The sequence below is a fragment of the Suncus etruscus genome, chromosome 8 (genome assembly GCF_024139225.1).
Source record: "Suncus etruscus isolate mSunEtr1 chromosome 8, mSunEtr1.pri.cur, whole genome shotgun sequence".
Classification (NCBI taxonomy): domain Eukaryota; kingdom Metazoa; phylum Chordata; class Mammalia; order Eulipotyphla; family Soricidae; genus Suncus; species Suncus etruscus.
In genome coordinates, this window is record NC_064855.1 from 14475228 (window position 1) to 14502963 (window position 27736).

The 27736-nt window shown below is 56.4% G+C and overlaps 1 protein-coding gene across 1 annotated transcript in view; it reads left to right on the plus strand.

Moving 5' to 3' along the window:
* The window catches only part of NECTIN1 (nectin cell adhesion molecule 1), a 44492-nt gene extending 18767 nt beyond the window's left edge, over window positions 1–25725 (plus strand). The window contains exons 2-6 of the mRNA XM_049777930.1: window positions 12128–12478; window positions 12812–13114; window positions 13523–13640; window positions 14760–14911; window positions 22938–25725. Coding sequence (XP_049633887.1) covers window positions 12128–12478; window positions 12812–13114; window positions 13523–13640; window positions 14760–14911; window positions 22938–23479 — 1466 coding nt within the window. The 3' untranslated portion in view covers window positions 23480–25725. The remainder of the gene's footprint in view (window positions 1–12127; window positions 12479–12811; window positions 13115–13522; window positions 13641–14759; window positions 14912–22937) is intronic.
* Window positions 25726–27736: the final 2011 nt, after the last annotated feature.

Sequence of the window (27736 nt, forward strand, 5' to 3'; positions counted from 1 at the left end):
CCCCCAAGCCCCTCCTCCAGGCCCTGTCCATGGGGTGGGACAGACCTTCTGTCCCCTCTGCCCCTCCACCATCCTGACTCACGCCCTCACTTCCCACTCAGGCGTGTTCTGGGGCAAGTCAAGGCAGGGCCCCTGGTTCTGGTCCTGCAGGCTCCAGCACTGGGGGTGGGGCCCGACAGGTTTGCTCTGACCTGCTTCCCCGCTTCCCTCACTTGTCCACCCCCACCCGCTGGAGGGGTTGAACTCCAGAGCACCTCTGTGTGGCACCCAGGGACCGAGGGGGGGCACCTTCCTATGATCTAGGCCGCTGGGTCCTGAGCACCAAGCAGAGATGCCAACTTGCCCTCCAGAGACCCCTTTCCAGAATCTTCTGCTTGGCCAGGCCGAGTGTTCATGGTCTGGGGAGAACATTGGGGTCACACCCAGGCAGTACTCAGGGCTGACTCCTGGCTCAATGCTGGGGGATCTCTCCTGGTGGAGCTCAGGGGTCCTTAAGTGGTGCTAGTGAGTAAGCCAGTGACAGCCACATTCAAGGCAAATGTCCTACCCTTGTCCTACCTCTCCGGGCCCCTTGCCCAAGAAATTTTTAGGTGAAACCAAGTCTATAAAATGGGAATCCCAAGCATTTTGGAAGTGTCACCAGGCATGGCACAGAGCAACATGGCCTTCAGCAGCATGGCCCCATGGCACACAGCACAGGGTATGCGGCTATGTTCTGGCTCAGGGTCGCCATGTCTATTATGGTTCTGTGAACCCATGAGGGCTGAGACTAGTTGAAAACCCCTGATCTGGACTACTGTTTCACATCTTTGAAGGAAAGTGGACGAGCTCATTGACCAACCAAAGTAGAAAGTTAATGCCCTTTATGGCCCCTCAAAGTGGACCATACTTCTGGGGGGGAGGCAGTGTCATCTCAGCTGCAATTGGGAGTCACTTTTCTTCATTTGCTTAAAGATGGTATACTGGGGGGTGGGAGGGATATATAATTCTTTTTTCTAAAAAGGGTGGTGGTTGGCCAAAGAAGTTTGAGCACCTCTGTTCTAGATCCCCTGGCATTTGCAGTCTTGGATGGGATGAGGTTCTCAACAGTGCTGGGAACACAGAAAGGAGAGGTGAGCTTCTCAGCCAGACAACAAAAGTAGGGGGCTCTCCATTAATGGGCCCCCACGGCCTGCCTGTAAAGCCAATCCACCCTCTGCAATTCGCTATGTCTTTAAGTTTCCTACCAAGTTTAGGTTTGAGGAGCCTGGTACGTGCCACTGCCCAAACTCTGAAGCCTGAGAGAGCGAGGAAATTCAGGGAGTCACCGGAGCTCAACACACAAAATTGGCTTTGAAAAAAATAAAAGAGGGGCCAGTGTAATGGCACATGCCTTGCACACAGCCAACCTAGGGTTCTATTCCTGTCATCCCCTATGGTCTCCTAGCATGCCATGAGTGATCCCTGAATGCAGAGCCAGGAGTAGCCCCCTGAGCACTGCCTAGTGTGGCCCCACTTCCTCCCCTAAAAAAGAATAAATAAATAAAATCTGAACGAGTGAAGAAGCCAGACAAGGCTCCCGTCTCATGCCGCCTATGTTCTCTGGCTGCCCGACTCCAGCTAGCAGGCAGGTCAGAGGGCACAGGGCGGAGGGCCCAAGCTGGCACTGGTCTCCCCTAATTTCTTTCATCTCCAGGACCCAGCTGGTGGCTGAGCACTGGCTGCAGGCTGCTGGGCAGGCATCTGGGGAGGGACAGAGGAAGCAGGGATCAGGGCAGCTGATGGCGAGGGCTGATAGAGGCCCAGCCTTAGCCCTGGGCTGCAGAGAGCTGGGCCTTGAGTGACAAGATCTGATTTGTCTTTAAGTCCATCCACTTATCTGGGGGTGTGGCTTGGACCTCCCACTTCACCTCCTGCACCTTATTTCCCACAGGAGAGGAGAAGGTGGCTTGGAACTGGGTGGCTGGGCTCACCAGGGCTGCAGACAGCAAGGGGAAGCCCAGGTTCTTCTCTAGAAGCCTGCTAGAAGGAGATGCAGCTGGGTAGCAATGCAGAGGCAGGGCAGAGGACCCCAAGGGGTGAAGGGGGCACAGAAAAGGAGCTGGTATGTGGCCATGGAAGTTAAGACACTCAGATCTGGGCCCCCCAGCACAGAAGCCAGGGGGTGGAGAGGGAAGCATGCTGACCCAACATACAAGACAGCACAGGGCTGGTGTGGCTACCATGGCCTGTCCACACTCCCCATCTCCCATGGCCCCTGTGGCTGGAGCTGAGGAATTGAGGGTCCCTCTCTGTGATGGGGCCACCCCTAATACCTGCCATCTCTTCCCACAGTGCTCAGATCTGTGCTGGCTGATAAAGGCTCTTCTTGAGCCCACAATGCCAGCTGCTAGATCTCACCCACTGGATCCTGCATTTCCCTTCCCTCATCTGTGAACAGGGGTGGGTTCTCAGGTAGACCCCCTTCTCCCTCCTGCCCCTCCTCCCCATTCCCAACTCTGTCCCTTTGACACTCCTCTCTGTAGACACAGAAATTCACCCACTTTGGTTTTCCAGCTGGATCATTAATTACCCCAGTAATTAAACCCAATTAGCAGTTGCAGGGGCCTTTCTGAGCGCCTGAGCCAGAAGCCGGGGTGAAAACATAGGGGGAGCGGAGGGAGGAGAGGGAGTGGTAGAGAGGCACCCCCTCTTTCCCAGCATTAAAAATGAAAGCCGGAGACGCTGTGGAGCAGAGGGCCCCAATTAAAGCCAGGGCCCCCTCATTAAGCTAATTTGACACACTATCCCAACAGTCCCTGTGTGATATTGGCCTGGACTTGAGTCCCAGCTCCCCCAGCTCCACACCCGTCAGTTCACCTGGGACCTCCCCCTAATATCAGAGTCCCCCTTCCGGGCCACCTGCTCCAGCCCAGGATAGGGGCAGAAACAACTCATTTTCACAAGTCCTAAACTATTCGGTGAGGCAGGAGTGAAAGTGTGAGGAGCCAACAGGGCAGAGCCTAGGATGTGGAGAGGGGAGCTGGCAGCAGTCTCCCCCAACCCCCGTGCTTGAAAAGACCAGCTGTCCAGGGGTCATGGCCAGAGTTGACATCTTGGACTGGAAATTTCTTAGCCTGCTGTCTTGGGAACCAAGAACAGGAAGGGCTGGGGACACAGGGAGACCCTCTTGATCCTGAAGGGTGGAGAGCAGGGAGTCCAGCCCGCCTCTAATAAATAGGCATGGACCATTGGCACACACACACACACACACACACACACACACACTCAAGTTTGAGGCTCACACAGGCTGTGTGACTTTGCATGGGCTCTCAACCTCTTCCGATTCCCACATGAGTGGTCACAGCTCCCTGAGTTGCTGTGGGTGCATGATAGACAAGAACAGGCCATGGGGTTGGTGACAAGTAACCCCAGGATGTGGGGTCCACCCAGGTCACCCCTGGGCTCTGTGGGGGGACACACAGTGCTGTGTAACAGCTACACTGGGTAGGGTGGGGCCGGCGGCCGGGATTGGCACGATGCCCTGTGGCCGGCGTGTGCGTTGTCTCCACCAGGCCAGGCGGGAAGCGGGTCTGGGCACGCCAGCCCCTACCTGGTGACTCTTCAAACCTGACAAGTCTGAGCTGGGGCAGAGCCGGGTGAGGCCCCGGAGATTCATGTTGGTCGGCCGGTGGCGAAGGGGGTGGGGGTGGGAACACCACACTCGAAACTGACACCCCAGATGGTGATGGGGCAACAGGCCTGTGGGGGGGGGTTCTGCTTAGAGGGGCGGGGGACAGTGAAAGGCTGAGTGGGGGAGGGAACTGGAAGAAGGTGCCACCCACCGGGCCCATCCCCACCTTTTTCCCTGTGATGACCCTTCACTCCCCCCTAGAAGGACGAAAAAGCACGTTAAGAGAAAAGGGACCCCTGAGCAGCAGAAGTAGGGCTCAAATCCAAGGGAGGGGTGGGGCAAAGCAGAGTTGCTAGTCTTGCAGGTGCCAGGTTCAGGGTTTCCATCTGGCACATGGAAAGGGAGGACCCCCCTCCCCCCAGGCCAGAGGCCCCATTTATCTGCTCAGGCTGATGGTGGCGCTGAGACCTAAACTCTGTTGGTGGTCAAGGCATCTGCTCTAAGCAGGGTGGGTACTGCGAGGCTGGTGAACTGGAGGACCAGCCTTTATTTGGAGAGAAGTTCTGGGAGACGGGCACCTGGGTACCCTCCAGCTCAGCAGTACAGCTGAGACACTTGGCTGGACTAGGGGCGCTCTTTGCCCTAAACAGTGCTCCCCATTTGGCTTCTCACGATCCTCTGCCAAGACACACCCCCAGACAAGAGCCTGCGGAGCTGGATCTCAAGGAGTTTCTATCTAGTCTCCCCCAAGGAAGCTGGGGTTGGGGGGGGGTGCTGCCTCTGCCCCAGCCCCTGGAGAATCCTTGCATGAGGAGAGGTCAGTGGCCAGAGAACCCCACTTTCACCACTCCACATCCTGCTCCTCCTGCTGCAAACTCCAGAGCTGCCCAGGGCTCTTCTGCCACAAACACACAGACCCCAAATTCACAACTTCTTTCTGAGACTCCCTGAGTCCTGGGGATCTCCTCTTGCAGACCCCAGGTCATGGGTCAGAGGTGGGACCAGCACTTGCATACCATGTCCCTGCAGGGTAAGGTCCTCCCACCCCCTCCTCAAATTCCCAGCCCTCCCCGACAGCTTGTTCATAATCCGCCTGCCTCTCTCCTGCCTACACTTGTTCTTCTCTTGCCCTGGAGAAGCCCCCCCCCCCCAATTCCCCTCATCCCCAGCAGGCCGTGGGCGCTCAGTGGCCATTCAAGAAGTCTGATATGCCAGCCCGGGTTGGGACAGTCGCGTAATGGTCGCTGGGAGCAGAGGCAGGAGCACAGAGCATTGGGTGGTTCATGCTGGGCCCTGTTCTGAGGCTGCGGTCAGGCTGCCCCGTTCGGTTCGCCAGGAAGACAGAGGAGTTGGACCGGGTGGGGGTGAGAAGAGCAAACGGCAAAACGTAATGACTTTAATATGGAAGAATTTGCCACTAATTAAGCACCCACACTCCACTAATGCAGAGAACACATGTTGTGGATTTCACTTAAGCAGGAACCAAATGAGGTGAAAATCCTCCTGCAATGATAGCAGTTTACCGGGTATGAAGACGCGGTCCCTCACCCCTGCAGCCCCCTCGTCTGCTTGCAGGCTCACTCGCTTCCTCTTGCTCTCTCGCTCTTTCTCGATTTCGCTCTTCCCTGGCTCGACCTTCCATCCTCTGAGGACGTACAAACAGCCTGCAGGCCGGGTCCCCCACTCTCCATGGGAGCCTCTTGATCTCTCTCCACTGTCACCCCCAGTACACATCACCAACCCCAAGAGCAGGCTCCCCTGCCAGGAAGACATACAGCCTGCCCAGCCCCTGTCTGGGTGCCCAGCCCTAGGACAGTGCCTTTCAAGGGTGCCCTCCCTGCAAAGTTCCCTCCCCTGCATGGGTCTGCTTGACACAACCACCATATGGGGCTCCACATCACTGCTTGACCAGGAACAAACCCCTAAGTTTAGCCTCTGGAGAATGTGAAGTTGAATTTGTAGCCTCTTGACCCGACTGACCCATCCAAGCCCAGGTCTGACTGCTGGAGATCTGAGCATTGACAATCCTGGGAGCCAGCTGCATGGGTTGATGTTGGGGGGCATTCCTCCCAGAGAGGGCCATCGGCAAACTTGCTATAATACATGGGACAATGCAAAGTGCCTTTGATCTGCACTGTGGCTGGAGTTTCTGTGGCTCCAGCAACCACCCTGGTTCCCTCCCCATCCAGCACTTGAAACTTGGAACCTGGGTTGAGGGTTCAGAGCAGCTGTGAACCCTTTGGTACAGGGTTTTTAACCCTTGAAGTAGCACTGGAGGGCTCCCTCCTTGTCTAATACAGAGAAATTGGGGACCAGCTCATTAACTCCCACTGTGAGGCCAGGTCTATCCAGATGCTTGGGGTAACCTAAGCAGCCTAGTGCAGCCATCATGCACCTGTCACCCTTTTTCCCTGAGAACAAGCCCCTTAGAGTCACCCAGTTGTACACAGAGTGATGGGGCTCAGATCCTGGAAAGTGCCTCCAAGGGTCTCTCCTTGGGGAACCCCCAGCAAACTCATTCTCTCTCAGCAGCCCCCAGTCACAGAGTACTGGCCACATACCCCCCAACTATGTGACAAAGGCAGATGGTGGTCAGGGATGGTGACCCGACCCTGGGCCCCGCCTGCAGGCTGCCAGGGGAGGCGCAAGGAGCCTCCGGGTGCTGCTGGCCAGGGTGAGGAGACACTTTCTGCTGACATTCTGGGGTGAGGGAGGCAGGGCAGGTGCAAGGATGCTTAAAACTGGGGCAACTGTTGGGGAGGGAAGCAGGGCATGGGGTGGGACGAGGTCTGGCCTCTCGGCAGCCTTTGAAGTGTTACTTCCAGCAGGAAAACAGATCCTGAGATCTGCACCCCCACTTCCCAGGTGCCTCTCACTCTCCACCCTCTACACACACACACACACACACACACACACACACACACACACACACACACACTCTATACCATGCCCTGGACATGGGCTTTCAGGGACCCACCCACCCGCCACTTGCTCGTAGCTCCACCAGCCAATTGGAGTGCCCCAATGCTAAGCGGGGTGCTGAGGACTGGACCCTAGCCCAGGCCTGCCCCCAGGGGCGGGAGTGCATGGGTAGGTGCTGACAGGTGCTTGGCCCTGGGGGTGCGGGAACACCTGCTAAGGGGCCTCACACCTCCAGTGGAAGAGGGCGGGGAACAGGGCACACACTTCAGTGGAGGGTGCAGGGCAGGGGATGGGGCCACAGAAGGGACGAGTGGCACAAGGGCAGAGGAGGTCCCCGTGTCTGAAGGGGCCAGATTGGCCGTGAGGGCTGTGGGAAGCTGAGGGTGATGTTTCTGTGTGGGAGGGTCTGTTTGGAGGTGTGGAGGGGAAATAGAGGGAGGACAGGGTGAGGGAGAAGGGCTGGTGGGAGGAATGAAGTTTCAGATCTCAGAGGAAAGTGCTGGGATCTGTCAGGGGCAGAGCTGATGCAAGTGGGAAATATGAAAGTGAGACTGCTAGGGGAGGGTGTGTGCTTTGAGGGGGGGGTCTGGACTGGAGCCCCAGAGGTGGTGCTGGAGCTGCATTTCTGAGGCACAGGAATAGCTGTGAACCCCATAATCAGGCTTTCCTGGCCTTCTTAACCTGGAGGATCTTCTTGGAGTTGCTGGCAACAGAGCAGATGGTGTAGACAACAGAGTTTCAGAGGCTGATCGGGGAAAGCATGGCTGTGGGGCAAGGGCCAGGCAGCCCTTCGGGGCCCCAGAACACTCACTTCATCTTTTTTACAGAATGGAAAACTGAGGCCCAACCTCGGCCTCCTAGAAAAATAACATCAGCATACGTGTGCGTGTGTGGTCAGGCAGCGGGGCCTGGAGCAGTCCAGGAGGTAGGCTGAGGGGTGTGGCTGGGCGGGGCAGCTCCAGGACAGGCCCCCTTGGCAAAGGGCAGAGTGGAGAGAGTGGGGCAGGCACCCCCAGTGGGAGAAGGGAGAAGGCAGAGTGGCTCCTGATTCATCCTGTCCCCCACCCTGTGCTGCTGGTTCTAGTCAGTCCCCCACAGCCCTCAGGGCTGCTTGCCTGCCTTGGGGGGGGGGGGGTGCTGGGCCCTCCTCCGAGCCTTTCCCAGGCTGCTGCGCCCCCTCCTCTCCCACGCACCCCCTTCTCAGCCTCCCAGGGCGCCTGGGTGCCTCAGCCCCGTCATTAACAGCCCATCATTAACCAGCTCCATGTGTGTGAGGGGGGGCAGCCATGAGGAAACCTCTGCAGTTTCTGTGACCCCAAATATAGGGTGGAGGCGCCTGCCCCCCAACAGTAGCAATTAGTCCCCTAGTGTGAAGCAGTGTGTGTGTGTGGGGGGGGTGTTGTGGCCATGGAGGGGACAATGTCCTGGCAGACCTGGCCTGGATTTGGGGAGCCCACGGGGTGCGGTGCGGAGCCTCAAGAAAGGTTGCAGGACTCAGCTGCTGTCTGTCTCCTTATGGCCTCCCACCTTGCCAGCCTAGGGTCCCGTGTGGGTCCAGAAGGGAGCCTACATGGACACCTGGAATAAAGGAGATGTGTGATCGGGGGGAGGGGAGAGGGGGGAGGATTCCTGCTGGCACGAGGGGGTGAAGATGTCTGTACCCCTGAAAGCTGCCCTGAGAGTGCACCGCAGTACCTAAAACAGGAAGTTGGCTGGCTCAGAGGTGACATTTGGGTGGGTGACAGGTCTAGGGGGGGCAATGACTCAGCAGGGTTTCGGCTGTGGGACTCCCCCAGATGAATCAACCCCTGAATCAAATCACTCATTCCTGGGGGGCTCCTCACCAGATACTCTCTCTCTGCCACTCTGGGAGCCAGAGGTGCACCCCTGGGGGACCCCAACATTGAGGCCCAGAGGATGTGAGTTTCAGAGACCCTTCTGGGGGAACCTCAGGTACCCCCAACATAGTCTTACTTTATCCCAGGCCAGAAATCCCCAAGCCTGCACTTGTCCTGGTCCAGCCTATTAGGGAGGGCAACAGGATCCGGGGTCCCTGAAGGCAGTAAGAGCAGAGCCCCCACTCAGAGCCACACCCTGCTTCATGGGAACCCAGGCTGGCCTTCAGATTAGCCTCCAGGTGGGCAGGGCAGGTGGGCAGGGCTGGGAGCAGGTTTGGCAGCCACTGCTGACGGAGTCTTTGTATTTTGTTGCTGAGTTGGGGCTTTTGCAGAGTCTTTGGAAGGGGGAAGGGAGGGGGACGCCTGCCTTGTGGCCTCAGCACTTCTGGGATGCCATGTCAGGCAGCCTCAATTGCACATCCCAAGTGTGAGTGGAGGAATTGAGGCACGGGAGTTCTTGGGGGCCAGGAAGATGTCTTCTTTCTGAGTCCTTCTGATGGAAGGACCTCCATGGTGCCCCCAAAAACTGGAGAGTAGGGGCAGAGGTCGTGCATCCTCGGACAAGTGCTCAGCCCCTCTGCATCCCTGATGGCCCCATGATCCAGAACACACACCCCTTCCCAATGGAGTGGGGGAAAGGTAGCTTCTGTGGGCCACCCTAAGTGCTTAGGACCAGTCAGTGGGCTCCTGTCTAGATGCTGCCATCTCCACCTCTGGACAAGCCTTTGCCTTCCTGTCCTATTCTCTGCCAACACATCAGCACACAAGACCAGCATCTAGGAAGCAGGTTGATGCCATCCATCTGTGGGAACTTGGCCTTACTGAGTAGGAAGGGCTTCCTGGAGAGGTTCTAAGCACCCTGCACAGCATCTATGAAGTTCTGGGAAAAGAGGCTTGCTTTTTGCCTTAAGGATGAAAGGTGAGGGTAGTGGTGGTGGTGTTGGAGATGAAGATGACAAAGGTGAGGATGATGGTAATGAAGGAGATGACAGTGATAGAGGTGGGGAAAACGGTGATGATACTAAATTTCAGGCTCGCCACTTCCCAGCTCACCAGGGTCATGAGGTGGGTGCCACTAGAGTTCCAAGTCCGAGAGGTCATCTGCCCCTGCTTTGCAACATGGACGGGCAGGGGATTCGTATGCCCGCACTGGGCCTCGAACAAGATACCAGGGTCTGTTGGGGCACTGCAAGAGTGGGGTGAGAAACAGCACAGAGACTCTGCCCCCAGCCCTGCCTCCAACTGGCTTTTCCTGTTCCGGGCTTGGCTCCTCGGTGGTGAAAGTTCCCCAATTATACCTACATTATCTCAGCTGCTGGGGTGCCCCGGGCAGGAGGCTGAGTGGGGCTGTGAGCAGGGAGCAGGAGCACCCGCTTCTCCCTCAGGGAGGGAGGCATTGCAACTGCCTCAGTCTGGGCCAGCCCTGACCTCACTGGGGAACTGAGGGAAACTGCCAGGAAGGAGTCATTGAGAGAGGTAGAAGAGGGTCCACATGGGGAGTTGGAGTGCACCAGCTGCACCCCACACCCTGCCCTGAGCAGGGCACAGATGGAAGACTTAGGGTGTGAGTATCCTAGAGGGCATCAGGGACAGAAAAGTGGGGTTCCTGGGAGCATATCTGGGGGGACATTTCCAGAGCACCTGCCCCATTGACTTGGGAGTGGTCCAAAGAGGTGGATCCAAGGGACTGGGGTACCTGTGTCCTCCTGCCTGTGTGTCTCTGAGAGAGCACATAATCTGACTAGAAGGACAGGCAGAGAAATGGGGACACAGGCTGAGCCAAGTACGGGGTGCTGATTAACCATGCCAAGGAACATGGAGCACCCATGCCAAAAACAGAGGACCCCAACACATCCCCAGACGCCACACTGGCACCAATAGCCTCCTTTCACACACAGCTGCCCTTGCAAGTTGGCACAAGTGTGTGTCGGACTGGGCACTGCAGCAACAGAGATGGAAAGCACCTTTACCTGATAGGAGCTTGGGGGATACATTGCAGTCTGGGGGAGAAGTTTGGTATCATTGGGTCTCCCCGGGGGTGGGGGGGGGTGGGAGAAGAACCTTTTAGCTCCTTCTATCTTTCTTACCCTGCACCCCAGCAGGTCCAACTTGGTCCAACTTCAGTGCAGCCAGTTCGAACCCAGGTGCAGATAGATTTCCCACTTCTCTGCACCTGCCCTCCAACTTTGGTCCCTGACCTGCTGTGGAAAATCCTTGGTCTAGGGAACTATGCAGGTAGGGGTTGGGGAGGATGCGGCTTATTTTCATGGGGGCCTGTCTGATGTGGTAAAAACACAGTGTAAGAGAGTCTGGACAAGAAGGCAGGGCCTGACACATGGGTCAGCTGAAGCATGGCGAGGGACCTGAGGCTGCCCAGAGGGAGAAATTGTAGTCAGCAGGAGTGGCCACTGTGATGGATGCTGCAAGCAACTTCTCATCTGCCCCACAGGGGGGCCAGGACCAAGGAGGAAGGTGACTCCTAGCAGCCTGGCTGGGCCCCCCTGGGAAAATTACACCTTGGATATTCCCCAGTGAATGTGCATTTCCTGCTATGAAGCCACATGAATGACGCTTCACTGTGTTAGATGTTCGTGAAACCAGACATAAAGCGTGGCTCTTGATTAAGAACAACCGGGATGGGGGCTGGAGTGATAGCACAGCTGGGAGTGTTTGCCTTGCACGCAGCTGACCCAGATTTGATCCCCAACATCCTCTATGGTCCCCCAAGACAGAAGTAGTTTCTGAGCAAAGAGCCAGAAGTAGTAACTTCTGAGTGCCATTAGGTGTGACCCAAAAATAAAAGAAAAAGAAGAAAGAACAAGTGTCTCCAAGGATGGAGCAAGTGCTCCTGGAACAACCAAAAAAAGGACAAACAGTACAGACCAAGGTTGTGTCTCATTGGTAGAGCATTTGCCTTGTATGCCAGAGACCTCAGATTCGATCCCCAGCACCCAAAAACAAATAGGGCAGGAGAGATAGCTCGATGGGCTGAGTATGTGGTCTGTAGGCAGGAATCCGGGGTTCAAACCCTGACATCAAATAGGGACCCCCAGTACCACTGGGAGTGACCCCCTCCCCCAAGCACAAAACAAGGCTTCATCCTTGAGCACCATCAGTTATAGCCCCCAAACCAAAAATAACAAAAGTTTCCTAGATTTAGAGGAGAAAAGTCAGAGCAGGACAGGATTCTGGGCATTACACTGAGTGGCAGGATCATGGGCTGCTGACCATTTTCTTCTCCCAAGTTTCTGGTCTCCCTCACCTTCCAGGTGTTCCTCCCCTCTACTCCCCATCGTTCTTCTCTGTCACTATTATTTGACAATGGGGGGGTGGGTCACAGAAGCTGGACTCAGGGCCCAGATAGCACAGCGTGTGATATCACATTCAGCATACAGGGGTGGCCGTAGGCATCACTTATGGTGCCACCCTGACACAAAGGCACTTGTCATCACTAACACTTCCCAGCACCCCCAAGGTGTTATCAAAATAAACAGGAGTTGTTTTGGGGGGTGGTTTTGGGGTCACATCAGCAGTGCTGGGGAGAGACAATACGAAGCTGTGGGCGTAACCCAGTCCTTCTCACCGCAGAGCCTATGCTGCTTGGGCCTTATGTGCTTGACCCGGCCTAGCAATGATTCAACTCAGACTCCAAACAAGAAAGAGCCATGGTGGGCAGTGAACCTGCCCCTGACACCGACCCTCCTCTCTTGTCCAGGTGCCCATGGCCAGGCAGTGCAAGTGAACGACTCCATGTCCGGGTTCATTGGCACCGACGTGGTGCTGCACTGCAGCTTTGCCAACCCCCTGCCCGGCGTGAAAATCACTCAGGTCACATGGCAGAAGGCTACCAACGGTTCCAAGCAGAATGTGGCCATCTACAACCCCTCCATGGGTGAGTCGGTGCTGGCCCCATACCGCGGCCGCGTGGACTTCCTGCGGCCGTCCTTCACTGACGGCACTATCCGCCTGTCCCGTCTGGAGCTGGAAGATGAGGGCGTTTACATCTGTGAATTCGCCACCTTCCCCGCGGGCAACCGCGAGAGCCAGCTCAACCTCACTATAATGGGTAAGCTGCCCTGTGAGCACAGGGGTGTGGCCCGGGCTGGAGCCAGAGCCAAGGACCAGGCTTCTTGGGCACCTAGGGGTGGTCGGGAAGGAATGATCAGGAGGCATTAATGGCACAAGAGCCACAAGCAGGAAACAAACTGGGCTCAGGTTGCCTAAAGCATGCTCCATCCACACGGCTGACCAATGGTGGGCACAACAAGGGCAAGATGCCGGTCAGACCCACAGAACTTGGAGACCTTTTGGGATGGGGAACAGGGATCAGCCGGAGCCCCAAGGGCCTGGAACCTTGGCCCCATGGCTCCCTCTGACACATACACACACATCCCCACAGCCAAACCCACCAACTGGGTGGAGGGCCCCCCGACCGTGCTCCGCGCCAGGAAGGGGTCAGACACCAAGATGCAGGTGGCCACCTGCACATCGGCCAACGGGAAACCCCCCAGCGTGGTGTCATGGGAGACGAGGCTGAAGGGCGAGGCAGAGTACAAAGAGATCCGGAACCCCAATGGCACAGTGACTGTGGTCAGCAGCTACCGCCTGGTGCCCCGCCGGGACGCCCACCAGCAGACCCTAGCCTGCATCGTCAACTACCACACGGACCGCTTCCGGGAAAGTGTGACCCTCAACGTGCAGTGTGAGTGTGGGGGCAGCCCGGGGATTGGTGTGGGTATAGACAAATGAGCTTCCTTCTTGCGCTTCCTGCCCTACCTCTGTTCTGCTCCTACTCCCAGCCCCATCTCCTTCCTGTGCTCCTTCTTTCCCTTAGAGGTGTCAGTGACTCTGCCTGTTCCCCTTTGGCTCCACCCATCAGTCAATCCCATGACTCTGCCCATATCCACTAATTCTGCCCTATCAGAATCACCCATCAGATTCCACCCATCAAACCTGTGACTGGCCAGATCCACCCCTATATATGACTCTATTCTCATCTACTCTGTGGCTCCACCCTCTCCATCCTGTGGCACCGCCTCTAACACCCTCCATCCTCCCCTTCACTTGATTCTCCTGAACCCCCTTTTCAAACAAGCCCCTCACCCCACAGATGAGCCAGAAGTGGTCATTGAGGGTTTCGACGGGAACTGGTACCTGCAGCGCAGCGATGTGAAACTCACGTGCCATGCAGACGCCAACCCCCCAGCCACCGATTATCATTGGACTACGTGAGTGCCACTGGACCCCCAGGGAAAAGGGGAGCACCCGGGAGAGACCCCACTATGTCCCCACAGTTGAAAGCCTGCCCAGCCTCACTCCTCCTGCTGCAGACACATGTCATTTTTCACCCCGACTCCCAAGATTATTTTTATCTAGGGCTGCCCCATGAGGTTGGCTTTCTGGAGCATCCCAGATCCACCTCTGGACCTAGTCCTCTCCTGCACCCAGTGGTCTTGAAGAGGAGATGCCAGTCAACCTGGTGAAGCCTCTGTCCCAGCAGGGTCACCACAGGCCAGCTCCAAGTCCCTGGACTGTGGAACACACAGCAGGATAGTGAAGGACTGGGAGGGAAACCTGCACTGTGTTTTCCATCCTCCCTCCCAAAGCAGAGAACATGGCCACCCCTTAAACATCCTCCCTGAAACCAGAGGGGGTCCTCAGATGCCAGGCCTACCTGTCTACTTCAGCACAGAAGGTTCCTCTGTCCTCAGGACACCCCTGTGGGCTCCCCACACAGGCAAAACCTTGTCCCCCGAGTAGTCCCTGCACTCCACTGAGAGTGGCCCTTCCCCATCCCCAGAAAAAGAAAAACAATGCTTTTTGTTTGTTTTTTTGTTTTGTTTTTGGGCCACACCCGGTGATGCTCAGGGGTTACTCCTGGCTATTTGCTCAGAAATCCTTCCTGGCTTAGGGGACCATATGGGACACCAGAGGATCGAACTCAGTCCATCTAGGTCAGCCATGTGCGAGCAAATTTCCTACTGCTGCGTCGCCACTCCGGCCCCAGGAAAACAATGTTTAATCGTGACACAGAGCAAGATTCCTAAGCAAGCTGAGCCCCTGGTTAAAATTCAGAGGTCCAGGAGGTGGCATCCTGATTCAGATCCCCCTGCTGTGAGGCCCATGTACATAAGCAAAAGTACCAGGAGCCAGGAGTCCTCGTGTTGCTGTGTGTTGTATGCACCTGACAGGGGCGGGGAGCAACTAAAACTTTCAGGCACCCGAGATAATTGTTTTTACCCCTCCAAGACAGACCCTTCCTTGGCAGAAGAGCTGGGAGCCTGGCAATGGGGGTCTAAGTACACCTCCCACAACCTGGACCTGCTCTCTGCTCTCTACTCCTGCAGGCTGAACGGCTCTCTCCCCAAGGGTGTGGAGGCCCAGAACAGAACACTCTTCTTCAAGGGTCCCCTCAGCTACAGTGTGGCGGGGACCTACATCTGTGAAGCCACCAATCCCATTGGCACCCGCTCCGGCCAGGTGGAGGTGAACATCACAGGTACGAGCAGCCCTGGGCACACGGCCACACTCCCACAGGATGCCCTGCACTTTCTTCTCCCATTGCCCTGAGTTCTGGCAGGGGTCTGGCGCTGACTTTATTATTTCCTCTGTTGAAAGTCAAAGGAGGCAGCCAGGATGACCCCAGTGAGAGATGAGTTAAGGGGTTCCAAGAGCATATGTCAAAGTCAAGTGGTCTGGGGGCATAAAGGGCATAGGATTCAGCAATATCACTTGCTGTGTGATGCCTGCTTGGCAAGGAGGACAGGGTGCAGGGGAAGGCCTCCTGCAGTACAGAGAGCCCCAGGGCTGGAAAATCAAGGCTTTTACCACTCCTGCCAGCTCCAGGGAGGACAATGGGGAGACAGCCCTGACCCCATGCCCTCAGCAGTGCCATTCAGAGCTCGGGGCATGAGCATTCTGAGGGAGATTCTCTTGTGTACTAGAACCTGGAGGCTGGACCCAGACAGGCCCTGGACTAGAGTGGGGCCAACTGGCTGTGCCTGGAAGCCTTGTCAGAGTAGGCCAAGCACTGACCGGGCCTGCCATGCCATGCCCGGTGCCTGCTCTGTGATTACTGACTGGTCCTCTGTCATTACCATCCCTGATAAAAAAGGATCTAAAGCAGGCCAGTGATAGTACAGCAGGGAGGGCACTTGTCTTGTATGCAGCCAGCCTAGGTTCAATCCCCAGCATCCCATACGGTTCCTTGTGCAGAGTCAGGAGTAGCCCCAGAGCATCGCTGGGTGTGGCCTCCCTCCCAAAACGAAAAGGATCTAAACAAGGCAAGAGAGTGAAAGGCCCAAGTGGCATTTGAGACAGCAGTGGCAGGTCTTCCCAGGATAGGAAGTGATGTTATGATGCTCTCCAGCTATACAGGAAGTGGCCTCAAGTACAGGTAGGCAAGGCAGACTAGGCTCAGGAGGGCACATCTACATAGCCTGTCTCAGGCAGCTCTTGTTTGTGGGTACATTCCAGACACAGCAACAGAATGAATGGTTGCTGGTAGTCAGGTCCCCCTTGCCTGGGTTGGGAACAGTTTCCCACCCTGTGCCTTTTGTTCCCAACTCCCTTCCTGGGATTTCTTTGACAACTGTGTCAGTAGCCATGTCAGATAGTGACTGGGGGGGGGGGGGGAAGCAAGGCAGTCCCTTCAAAGGCTAGAATGGGGGGCCAGATACCACACTTGGGGAAAACACAGGAGCAGTTTCCTATCTGCAGAGGTGGATCAAACATACCAGTCCCCTTAGTATTCATTCCCAGTGTCGACCCCGTGGCTCCCAGCTGCTCCTCGCTTCTGCGGGTTTCACCAAACACCCTTGTGGTGTCCCCTTCAGTTTCCCCAGGTTTTTCAGGAAACCTAGATGGGGTGTTAGAACAAGAGCCCAAGTGGCCAGAGAAATGATAGTACAGCAGGAAGGGTGATCAACTTTCACACAGCCACCCCAGTTTGATCCCAGAGTCAGCAGTAAGAACTGAACACTGCCACATGTAGCCCCCAAACAAACAAGATTCCCCCCCACAGGAGGGGATGGACCCCAGCAGAGGTGGGCCAGTTCCTGAGGTTTGGTACTTTGAAACTGTAGCCCTGTTGGTTGCAGCCGCCTGGAATTTTGTCTTGAAGTATGAGGTGCCTCCCCAGGGATGCGGAGTCAGGGAGTCACCGAAGACCTGCACTAGTTCAGCCCAATGAGGAGGGGTCATCCTAGTTAGTCCCTGTCAGTCTCAGGGCACCCCATTCCCAGTAGGCTGCAGGGAAGGCCTAAGCAAGACAGCTGAGTGGACTGACTTATCAAATCCCACCCTCTACTCAGCCATGGTTTCCCAGATGTTTGTGCAGGGAAACAAGGAACATCCCAGTGGAGGGCCTGCCCCACCGACATGCTTTTGGGTCCCAGGCCCTGAAATCGTCCTACAAGTATGAGTGGTAGGGTCGGGGGCCTGGCAGTGGATTATATGGAAGGAGAGTAACTAAAGGGGCCAATTTGGGGGATACACATGGGAATTCCAAGGAGCCAATGGACAGGAGTATTACTCTGACAGTTTCCCTAGACAGACCAGAAACACCATGCCCAGCTGTGTCGGAGGTATGAGCAGGGAGGTGCAGACCCCCAGCTTACGTTGCCAAGCCCTGAAGCCCTGCACCTCCCAAAAAGTATTTCCTGGTCCCAGACATGGAAGGTTCTTTTGGAGGTGGCAAGGACTGAGGTTCCAAGATCACCTTGTGAGTTCTGCTCTCTCCTTCCTTTGGAGGTGAGGCTGAGTGAGGCACAGGGGACTCTTTTCCAGATGAAAAAGGCCCCCACCACGGGGCAGGGTGTCAGCAGGAGCAAAGCAGGGAGGCCCCTGGGCTGAGAGGTCCCCCCCACTCCATTAGGCCCCATCGGTGGGAGCGGCTCTGCATGTGGCGGGGCGGAGGCGGGAAGCCAGGGGTTGTGCGTGCCCAGGCGTGTGCCCGGGTGTGCCTCGGAGCTCGCAGGCATGTGCGGGCAAGCAGGCAAGGCCAGCGTGCTTAGTGTGCGGGTGGGAGCCGGCCACCCTCCCTCCAGGCTGGCCACGGCAGCTGCGAGCTTGGGCTAGGCCCTCCCACCCTGTCGCCCTGCCCCAATGATCTGGATGGTCTGACACTGTTCACAGCTGCTGCAGCTGCAGAGAGGAGGAGAGGGAGGACTTCCGGGATGACCTCAGGACAGCCCACCCGCAGCAGCTGCTGCAGCAAGGCTTACTGGGAATTGTGGTCCCCGCAGTGGCCTCCCAGCCTCGCTTGAGGTCCAGCTTTGTCCTGGGGCCTTGGTCAGGGCAGCTGGCTTCCGGGATCCAGAGGAAAACTGCCCCAGCCAACCCCCAAGTCTTCCAAGTCCTGTAAGAATGCAAAGCCCATGGGCCTCAGCAGCCTGCACTACAGAGGGGAGGCTATAAGTCTGCAGGGACTGGAGCTCGGCTGTCCCTTTGTAAAAGAATCGCAGGGGACACCCGACAGACACCCCACCACCCCCCTCTCCACCACTCCCAGCTGTGGCTCTATAGCTGGCTCCTGGCAGATGTGACAGCTGCAGGGATGGGGAGGGGAGCCCCAAACCTCTTTCTCCCACTGTCTGTGCAGGCTGAAATTCATAGCACAGTGAGTAGGCCCCCCTAAACCCCCTCTTCCACCTCCAAACTGGCCGTGACTGGCACAGAGAGGAGGCTTACCAGCTGGAGGAGCCTGCTCGGCCTATAAGAAACTTCTGGAGAACCACTAGGAGTGGTCCCTGAGCACGGGAATGTCCCCAAAAGATCCTCTGGCCCCCAGGGAAGCCAGAGAGATAAGTCAAAGGGGCACGGGGCCAGTCCAGGTTCCTTCCCTCTACCATATTTGGTCCCCTGAGCACGGAGCCAGAAGTGATTCCTGAGAACTGCGGAGAGGGGCCCCAAAACAAAGCCTTTTTTATTCCTCTGGAAGCATGACCCTCCCTAGGACTTAGAAAGGAAAACAAAGCTGAACAAAAGGACCATCAGCCCTCAAGACACTGCCTCACTCCTCTTTGCCTGGACCAGGGGTCCTCAAACTTTTTAAACAGGGGGCCAGTTCACTGTCCCTCAGACCATCGGAGGGTCTGACTATAGTAAAAACAAAACTTATGAACGAATTCTTATGCACACTGCATATATCTTATTTTGCAATGAAGAAACAAAACAGATACAAATACAATATGTGGCCCGAGGGCCATAGTTTGAGGACCACTGGCCCTGGACAGAATCAGAATCCAGAATGCAACCCATGTTGTGCTTTTCTTCTTTCTAACATCCCTGGAATACTTGCTATGCTGAGTCCCACTCTAATCTTGAGCAGAGCCAGAGAGATCAGATAAAATCCAGGTTTAATGCTCAGCACCCCATAAGGTCCCTCGAGCCCATCAGGAGTCATCCCTGAGCACATACATATCCCAAATAAAATATTCCTACACAACATCCCTGAATCCCTGCCCTGTGCCAGGTAGTGTGGGTGCTTCTGTTGACATCTAAGAGTCCCAGTTCCTACCCCTTGTGGTGTCTGTGTGAGCACACAGATGTGGGGAGGGGTCCCTATGCCAACCTAGTGACAGGTTCAAGAGAGATGCAGAGGGGCCAGAGAGATAGCACAGTGGTAGGGCATTTGTCTTGTATGCAGCTGATCCAGGACAGATGGTGGTTCGAATCCCAGCATCCCATATGGTCCCCTGAACCTGCCAGGAGTGATTTCTGAGAACAGAGCCAGGAGTAACCCCTGAGTGCCACTGTTTGTGACCCCCCCCAAAAAAGGGGGGGAAGAAAATGCAGATAGAGGAGCTGACAAGAGGTTCCAGGGGGCTTGTGATGAGGGTCGCTAAGGAAGGGGCTGGCAGAGGAGCTGCAGTGCCCCAGGGAAGCAGGAGATGAAGTCAGGTAGGGGCGGGCCACCGAGCTGGGAGAACATTCTGCGCTTCCAGATCTAACAGGATCTCAGGGCTGCTGTGTCGAAACTAGTCTGTGGAGGAACAGGGTGGGGCTGGAAGGCAGCTGTTGCAATCACCCAGGTGGGAGATGCTAATGGTTTGGAGCGGATCAGGGGCGAGGGCGGTTGTGAGGCATGGAAGGTTCTAGGTGTACTCTGCGTTAGACTTGACAGGTCCACTGGGGACACCCACAAACCTTGTGAAACAGTGAATTCTGCAGTCAGCAATTGGAGGGGAGTCCCCAAAAGTCTATCTCATTAAAAGAAAAGCAGCAGACTTGAGTTTCCTCCAGGTTCTGGGACATCACAGACAGTGTAAAAGAATATTTCCTTCCTTCCTCCCTAGCACACTGAATTTAATCTATGCCACAGTGTCTCCAAAGCCGATGCTTCTGCTGTCCCTCTGACCTCCCCCAACAGGTCCCCCGGTCTGCATTTGTGTTGGTTTTGCCGCATGTTTTATCATAGACGTGACCTGCACATGTCAGTCTACGCACAATTAATGGAATGCAACAGGCTACTGTTGGTGCCAGGCGAGGTGCAGGTCATGAGCGCCCAGACATCTAGAACACAAAGAGGAAGTTGAACAGATGGGCCCAGGGGCAAGGAAAGGCTTTCCTGGCAGGGTATTCACAGGAGCAAAAGCGGTACAGTGGAGGCCCTAGTAACAGTACAGAGAGATGTTTGCCTTACACATGGCCAAAACAGGTTCTTTAGATCCCCAGCATCCTATATGGTCTGCCGAGCCTGCTAGGAGTGCAGAGCCAGGAGTAACGCCTGAGTGCCGGTGGATATGGCCCAAAACCAAACAAAAAATAAACACTTTACCAAGAAGCAAGGCTGAAACAGGAACACAGAGAGCTAGTAACCCTGGGACACAGACAGGCAAGAGATGCTGTAGACAAAGGTCTACGTAGCGAAAATTAACCTGGGTTCTGGATAGTTGGTAGGGGGAGGCAGCTCCAGGGACTGAGCATACATGAACATAAATTTGTATGTAGAAGGCCCAGTTTTGACCCCTGGTGCCACATGGCTCCCCAAGCCCTGCCAGGAGCAACAACCAGGAAGGCTGAGAATAGCCCCAGTACCACCAGGTCTGGTCCAATCAAATGTATTGGGGGGGGCAGAGATGAATGAAGGAGATTCCACTGGAAAAACCTGAGAAAGACACAAGCTGTTTATTGAGAGTTAAGATTGAAGCAGGTTTCAACCCTGGGAAAAGCAAGAAGAGTCCAGAGAACTGAGGCTCCCAGGGGTGAGGGGAGACAGTGGGTGGAAAGTGTTTGAGGGGAAGGTGGTGGGCCCAATGCAGGACACAGACAGGCTTTGAGGAGTTTCAGAGGACAGCACCCCAAAGTCCAGTCCTGGGAATGTGAGCCCTCAGCCTCCAAGAGAAGCGCCCAGTGCTTGGTGTCACTCAGTATGCCCCTAAGGGTTTCACCTATTGTGCTGTTCTTCATTGTCTTGTATTGGGGTTTCCCAGGATTAGAGTGAGAGTGGAAAGTATCGGTTCTACTGCTTTCTGCTTCAGGGCTCCAAGGATGGAAGCCCCAGGCTTAAGCAGGCAAGGCCTGCAGGATACCTCGGAGCCAGCATCAACGCCTGGTTTGGTTTTGTTTGGGGGCCACACCTGGCTGTGCTCAAGGGTCATTCCAGACAGTGCTTAGGACTAGATGAGATGCTGGAGATTGAACCTAGGCTGGCCACATGCAAGGCACATGCCCTCCCCACTGTGCTCTCCCTCCGGTCCCAGCCAGGCCCCTGGTTTTTTGCACCCAGGGAGCTTTAAAAAGGCTGCAGGATGGACACAGAAACCAGGCATCTCATTAGGAAAGAAGATTCTAGGGTGGCTCTTTAGCATTTGGCCGGGACAGGGCAGGCCCAGTATTGCCACCAGGAACTTTGTCCCCAAGTCCTACTTTCTCCCTTTGGTTGGGCCCTACTAAGAAGCTGCATCAGCTCCCTAATCTCAGGGTGTTGAGTTTGTCAGTTGATTCCCTGCTATGACCAGGAGTATCGTGTATCCTTGTAACCAGCTGAGAGATGCTCAGCACAAGTTTACTGACTGGGTAGATGGGTGTATGGATGAACAGATGGATGGAGGGGCTGCCTCACTGAAAGGACAAATGAGTAAATGGCTGGAGCAGTTGTCTGGGTGGATGGACGGGTGAATGGGTAGATGGATAGGTGCATAGACAAACCAACAGAACAGTAAAATGGAAGAATAGACAGGTGAATGGGCAGAGGAGAGATGGATGGATGGATGGATGGATGGATGGATGGATGGATGGAGCAGGGTGTTAGGTGGAAGACTAGATAGGTGGATGGACAGGTGGTGGATGGGTAGATGAATGGTTCAGTGCAAAGATAGATAAGTGAAGGGGCAGAGGACAGATAGCTGGATGTATGAATGGATGGATGAACAGATGGGTAGATGGATAGTGAATGAATGAATGGGTGGGTAGATAGAGGGAGGACATTAGGTGGCTCAAGAGGACAGTTGTGTGTGGCTGAAACTAGTGGAAAGCACGGGGAAAGTGAGGGTCCTGCCTCTTCCACTTGGGGCCCCCCTTTGGAGGCGGCCTGTCCTAGTCCTGGTCTTATCCTGGCCTAATTCTGGCCTGTCTGGTCCTGTCTGGGCCTGGCTTGGTAAACAGGTGTGCAGCTATCAGAGGCAGTGAGCAGATGGGACCTGCTGAACCAGGAAGCACCTGTGCTTCCTGGAGCCTGTCCCGGAAGTGGGCAGGGAGGACAAAGTGCAATAAATATCTGCAGGCGGTGTGACTGCCGAGGATGCAGCAGTGACAAGTGGGAAGATGCGGCTCCGCTGTGTCTCTCCAAGTCCCAGGGGTGGCCCCACAGCTGTCTGGTGTGACCATGGACTGGCTTGGGGCATGGGTGGGGCTCAGAGGAGCCCTCCAGGGTGGGGAGCTGGTGGGAGCCTGCCCTGAGCCTGGGCTTGGCCCCTGTCAGCACCTGAGCTCTCCCACACCTGCCCACCAGACATGGTCTCCAGTGCCCCCCAGTGGTAGTGCCAGGAATCATCTACAATAACTGCCCTGGGGACCCCTCTGGGCTGGCATCCACCTTGAAAAAAAGGGCAGCAGAGTTGGACACAGGCAAGCCGATTGTCCTGCCTGCCCTCCCCTAATCTGCTTCCTTTCTCCTTCCACATTTCCCACCTTCCTACACCCATCAGCCTAACACCTCTGTAGCCACCACTGCCCCCTCACATTTCTGGGGCAGCACCGCAGGGACTGAGGCAGCCAGGGTTGCTCCTAAACAGACCCCCAAACGGGCAGGCATCGAGGGTTGGGCATGAGGCTTGGTACAATCCACACCAGGAGTGGGGGGCATACTCCCAGGTATGTCTTGTAGCCTCTCCCACCTTTGGGGTATGTGACAATGACAGACAGTTAGCACCTACTGGGAGTCACTGTCTCCCAGGTCACCAATGCTGTTCCTCTCCTCTCACTCCCACTGCCCTGCCCATCTCCTTTTCTCTTCCCCAAAGGGAACACATGCTGACTGTCCTGTCTTGTCTCCCCACCTTCTTTTATTTCCACCCCACCAGAGTTCCCCTACACACCGGCCCCTCCTGAGCACGACCGCCGTGCCGGTCCAGTGCCCACGGCCATCATTGGAGGCGTGGTAGGCAGCATCCTGCTGCTGCTGCTCGTGGTAGGTGGCATCGTGGTGGCCCTGCGTCGCCGGCGCCACACTTTCAAAGGCGACTATAGCACCAAGAAACACGTGTACGGCAATGGCTACAGCAAGGCTGGAGTCCCACAGCATCACCCACCCGCGGCTCAGAACCTGCAGTACCCGGACGACTCAGACGATGAGAAGAAGCCCGGCCCGCTGGGCGGCAGCAGCTATGAGGAGGACGAGGACGATGAGGGTGGCGGCGAGCGCAAGCTGGGGGGCCCCCACCCCAAGTATGACGAGGACGCCAAGAGGCCCTACTTCACAGTAGATGAGGCCGAGGCACGGCAAGATGGCTACGGGGACCGGACCCTGGGCTACCAGTATGATCCTGAGCAACTGGACTTGGCTGAAAACATGGTGTCCCAGAATGACGGGTCCTTCATTTCCAAGAAGGAGTGGTACGTGTAGGACCCTACACCCCCCAGCAGCACCCGCACGCCCCCCCACCTGCCCCTCACTGCCCAGAAGCCCCTCAGACTCACGGGCACAAGCCCCTGCCAGGTTTGGTGGCCCTCCTTGACCCCCCCCCCCGGTGCTGTGTTCGAGTGTGGCTTTGGTCTCGCTGTCCCCCAGCACCCCCTCCCTACTCATGGGAGTCCTATGTCTGCCCTCTGTAGCTAGGCACCCCCCGGGGTTTGGGGTGCTAGCCCCCTGACACTGGAATTTGTTCATGTTCTCTCCCTTGGGGGTGGAGGGGCTCTGAGAGGGAAAAGCCTCACTTCCCCCCACCCAAATGCTGCTCCCCTTTTCCCAGGGAGAGGAACCTCCCCATGTTTTCCCCACCATGAGCTCCAGCCCTGAGAGACAAAATGAGGGGGGCAGGTCCTGCCTGGGAGCCTTGGGCCCTGTGTGCATGAGGGAGGGCCCCTAGGCAGGCCCTGTGCAGGAGTGGGGGGGTCTCCCCGTGTCCCTCACTGACCCAGAGAGCAGGTGAGCCCCACGGAGCAGGACTCAGTGTACGCTCCGGCCGATCCCAACCTCACACACCTACCTGCCACCCAACCTTCCCCGGCTCTGGGGTCACACGCCTTAGCCAGGCTGTTCACTGCCGGGGCCACCTGCACCCCTCTTCAGAGCAAGGGCATGTCCTGGGCATCTCCCTGTAAGAGAGAGCACCCATGGGGCAGGGAAGATGGTGAGGGCAGAGAGAATGACTAGGGCAGGAATGGGGATGCCCTGTGGTGGCCCTTCAGAGCCCCACGACATGCAACAGGATGTCCCCTCTACAAGAAGGGAGGCTCCCCAGAGACCAAGGCAAGGAGTTCTGGGCTCCCTTACCACCCCCACTCCCACCTCTCGGGCCCCCCAGCTCCAAGTGCCTCAGCCTCCACTCCACATGGAAAAGATCTGGGGGTACAAGAAGCTCAAACCTGCCTGGCAGCTTGGTCCTAGAGAAGAGTCAGAGGTCAGGGAGCCAGTCTTAGGGGGTCAGACCACGGTGTGCCCACGGCACTGACTGACCACCTCCCTGTCACCTGGTGCTACACAAGGCCCTGGCATTCCTGGGCCCCCCCACTGCCCCTGCCCAGTTCGTCTAGTAGCTACGTAGCAAGTCTGAAGCCATGCCATTCGGGGTCTCTGGATGCCAGGCTGGGATGAGAAGCATGTTAGGTTCTGCTACCCTGGAGGGGGTAGGGAGCACACTGGCCCCAAGTCAAGGCATCATGTATCCGTCTATATCCCCCGTCCCCAATCTTATACCAAGCCAGCCCTCTGCTGGGTCCCCCTTGCCCCAAGGCAGGATGAGATTCTGGGAGCCTGACCACCAGGGATTCTCTGCACCCTGGAAATTGAGTGAAACTGCCTCCCCGGCACCCCCCGCCCTCCTTTCCTCTGACCTTGTACTGCCACCCCAATTCTTCGCACAATGGACTTGAGGCCCGGCCAAAGTACTGGGTCCTCGAAGACACCTCCCTCTCCCCACACCGTGAAAACTAAGCACAAATTGTGGGGTCGAGGCTGCAGGCATGGTGGGGCACACAAGAACAAGCACAGGGTTGGGTGGCTCTGGGGCTCGGGGATATGGGATTTGTGGGAGGTGGGCATGAGGGTAGCCATTGGGGCAGTGCCTCCCAGCCCCCCACCCAAGCCACCCTCACTGGAAGCCCAAATCCGCTGCCTGGCCAGCACCGGCCTCTCACTGCCCTGTGTCCACACACACTCCCATTCCGTTTCCTCCTGACCCTGCTGCGGGTCCAACCTGGGGTGGGACCAGCTTCTTTTCAGAAGGAACGGGAAAAGTCAAGCCAGAGTCCCCACAGCACAGCACGACATGCCCCCCTCATACCGCAGAATCGGGAACTGTGGGGAGACACAGTAGCTCCTCTGGAGAAAGGGCTCCCCCAGAGAACCCTGGAGCCAGACCCTGCACTGGTAGGAGCACGTGAGGGGGACCCTGTGACCAGAGGAACCCTCACCCCACCCCCACCGGTGCTGCCCTGTGACTCAACCGTGTGGAGTGGGGTTCCGGGCAGGAACGCGAGGGCCCTCCTCTTTTATATACACCGGACACCAGGAGGGACCTCCCGTGTCCCTCTCCTGACTGAGGGGGTGCTTGCCTCACCCCCTTTCACTTGTATTAAAAAAAAATGGGTTGAAAACTGTACTGAGGAGGGAAAAAAATGTACTTTTTTATAAATAAAGTGTTGAAAACAGCTCTGCCTGCCGTGCGCTCCTCCACCCGGCTGCCATCTTAGGTGCTGTGCTCCCAGGCTGGGCAAGGTCCTTATGCAGGCATGGCTCACTATGGGACAGAGCTGAGCCCCCACCAAGCCTCCCTCCTGGTCCCTTTCTGGAGTCAAGTCACACGTGTCATGCCCCACAGATCCCAGGAACAAGGGAGAGAGGGTGGTGCAACGCCTCCCCTTGGATTTGAAGGGCCCTGCTAACCTCTCCCCCTTCCATCCAGGGGACTGGCTGGGGAGATGGTCCCAGCTCCTGTTTGACAACCTCCCACCCCCCAACACCATCTGCTTCCCATCTCCAGGTTGGAATGCAGGACCAATTCATCTTGAGCTGGGGGGGGGCATCGCATCAGCTTCAATGACACCCCACCCCACCCCCACGAGCATCCCCTTTCACTGAAATCTACACCCTGTACCCCAAAGGAGGGGGAGGAGAGCTGGGAGTCCTGGAACCTGGCCCTACCAGCCCCTGCACCGAAGCGGGGATGGGGGGGGTGGGAGAGGGGGGACAGGGAGACACAGCAGCAGCAGCTGCTGGCAGCTGGTGGGGCCCCTAATTGGAAATGCCAGCCTAGCGCCCGATGTGAACCAGACACCCACTGACAATTCGAGCGCCCCTTCCCCCCATTTTCCGGACTGCCCGGTTCCATTCCTTTTTCATTTGCACAGGCAATAAATGCTTAATTACATTATTAATATATCGAGAGAGAGCAGTGGACAGAACATCCTAATTGGCATTTAACTAGAGCGTTCCGGCAGATAAGCAGGGCCCCCCAGCAGCAGGGGGAGGTTGGTCAATTAGTGTCAGGCACAGCTCTCGGGTGGGAGAAGTGGTGGGGTCCCGAAATGCTGCCCTCCTCACTCCCCCAAAAGCCCCTTAGGATGCCTCGCTCCAGGCCGGGCACCAGCTCCTCTCCCTACACAGAATAAAGGCTCCAGGCAGCTGGGCCTAGTATTGCCCCAGCCTGGCTGAAGGTCCAGGATGAAGCCAACTTTGAAGCCCAAACAGATCTACCTCCCCCAAGGTCCTCTCCAGCCCTCACCATCAATCAAGGGGCAGTTGTTTAAACCCCAGATTTGCGGCTAGTACTGCAAAAGGAGTGTTCAGATTCGGTGCTCAAGGGATTGAGCGGAGTTGGGGGATCAAACCTGGATCTCCGGCATACAAGACCTGAGCTTCACTCCACTGTCAATGCGACCAATTACAGGATTCATTTGCTCATTTACTCAGCCTCCCTGGCCAGTCTCTGTGATACTGTGATGGGTCCATCTAGACCTCATAGGAATTTGTAAGCCCCTAGCTGAAGTAGAGTATGTCTAAAAGCTATGGCTGTAGGTGCTGGGATGATAGTACAGCAGGGTGTATACTTGCCTTGCACAGAGTCAATCTGGGTTCCATCCCCGGTATCCCATAGGGTCCCCTGAGCCAATCAGCAATAAATCATAAGCAATGCTAGGATCAAAAATAAATGAAGAGCTAAAGTCACGTAGGAATTACCCCCAAGAAGCCTGAGCTCAGCCTGAGCTCAAGGTGGGCAAGGGCACCTGTCACCAAGGGCCAGACCTTGGTGGCTGGAACATCCCTGTGATGGTAGCAGAAAGGGTAGTAGGTGCCTGACCCCACCAATTCCCAACACTGCCTACAGCGAGGTGCTCCCTGCACAGCCCCCCCCCCCAATCTGGCCCTTCCTAGGAGTTGTAGTGTGGCTGTCCAGCAGGTCTCACTCCCATCACTGCTTCTGAGCTCTAGTCTGAGTGATCTAATCTAGTCCAGTCTAATCTAATCCCCACACTACATGTCCAGCCTAGTGACATGCCTGCCTTGACACAGCAGCAGCAGCAGATGAGCTGGGTCCAAGCATGTGCAGTAGGCTCACAGCCAGCAGAAGTTCTGCCATAGCACTGTGGTAGAAGGGAAAGGACTGTGCACACTGGGGCCAGGCAACATGGGATTTCCTGCAGTTTTGCCAAGAACCAAAAA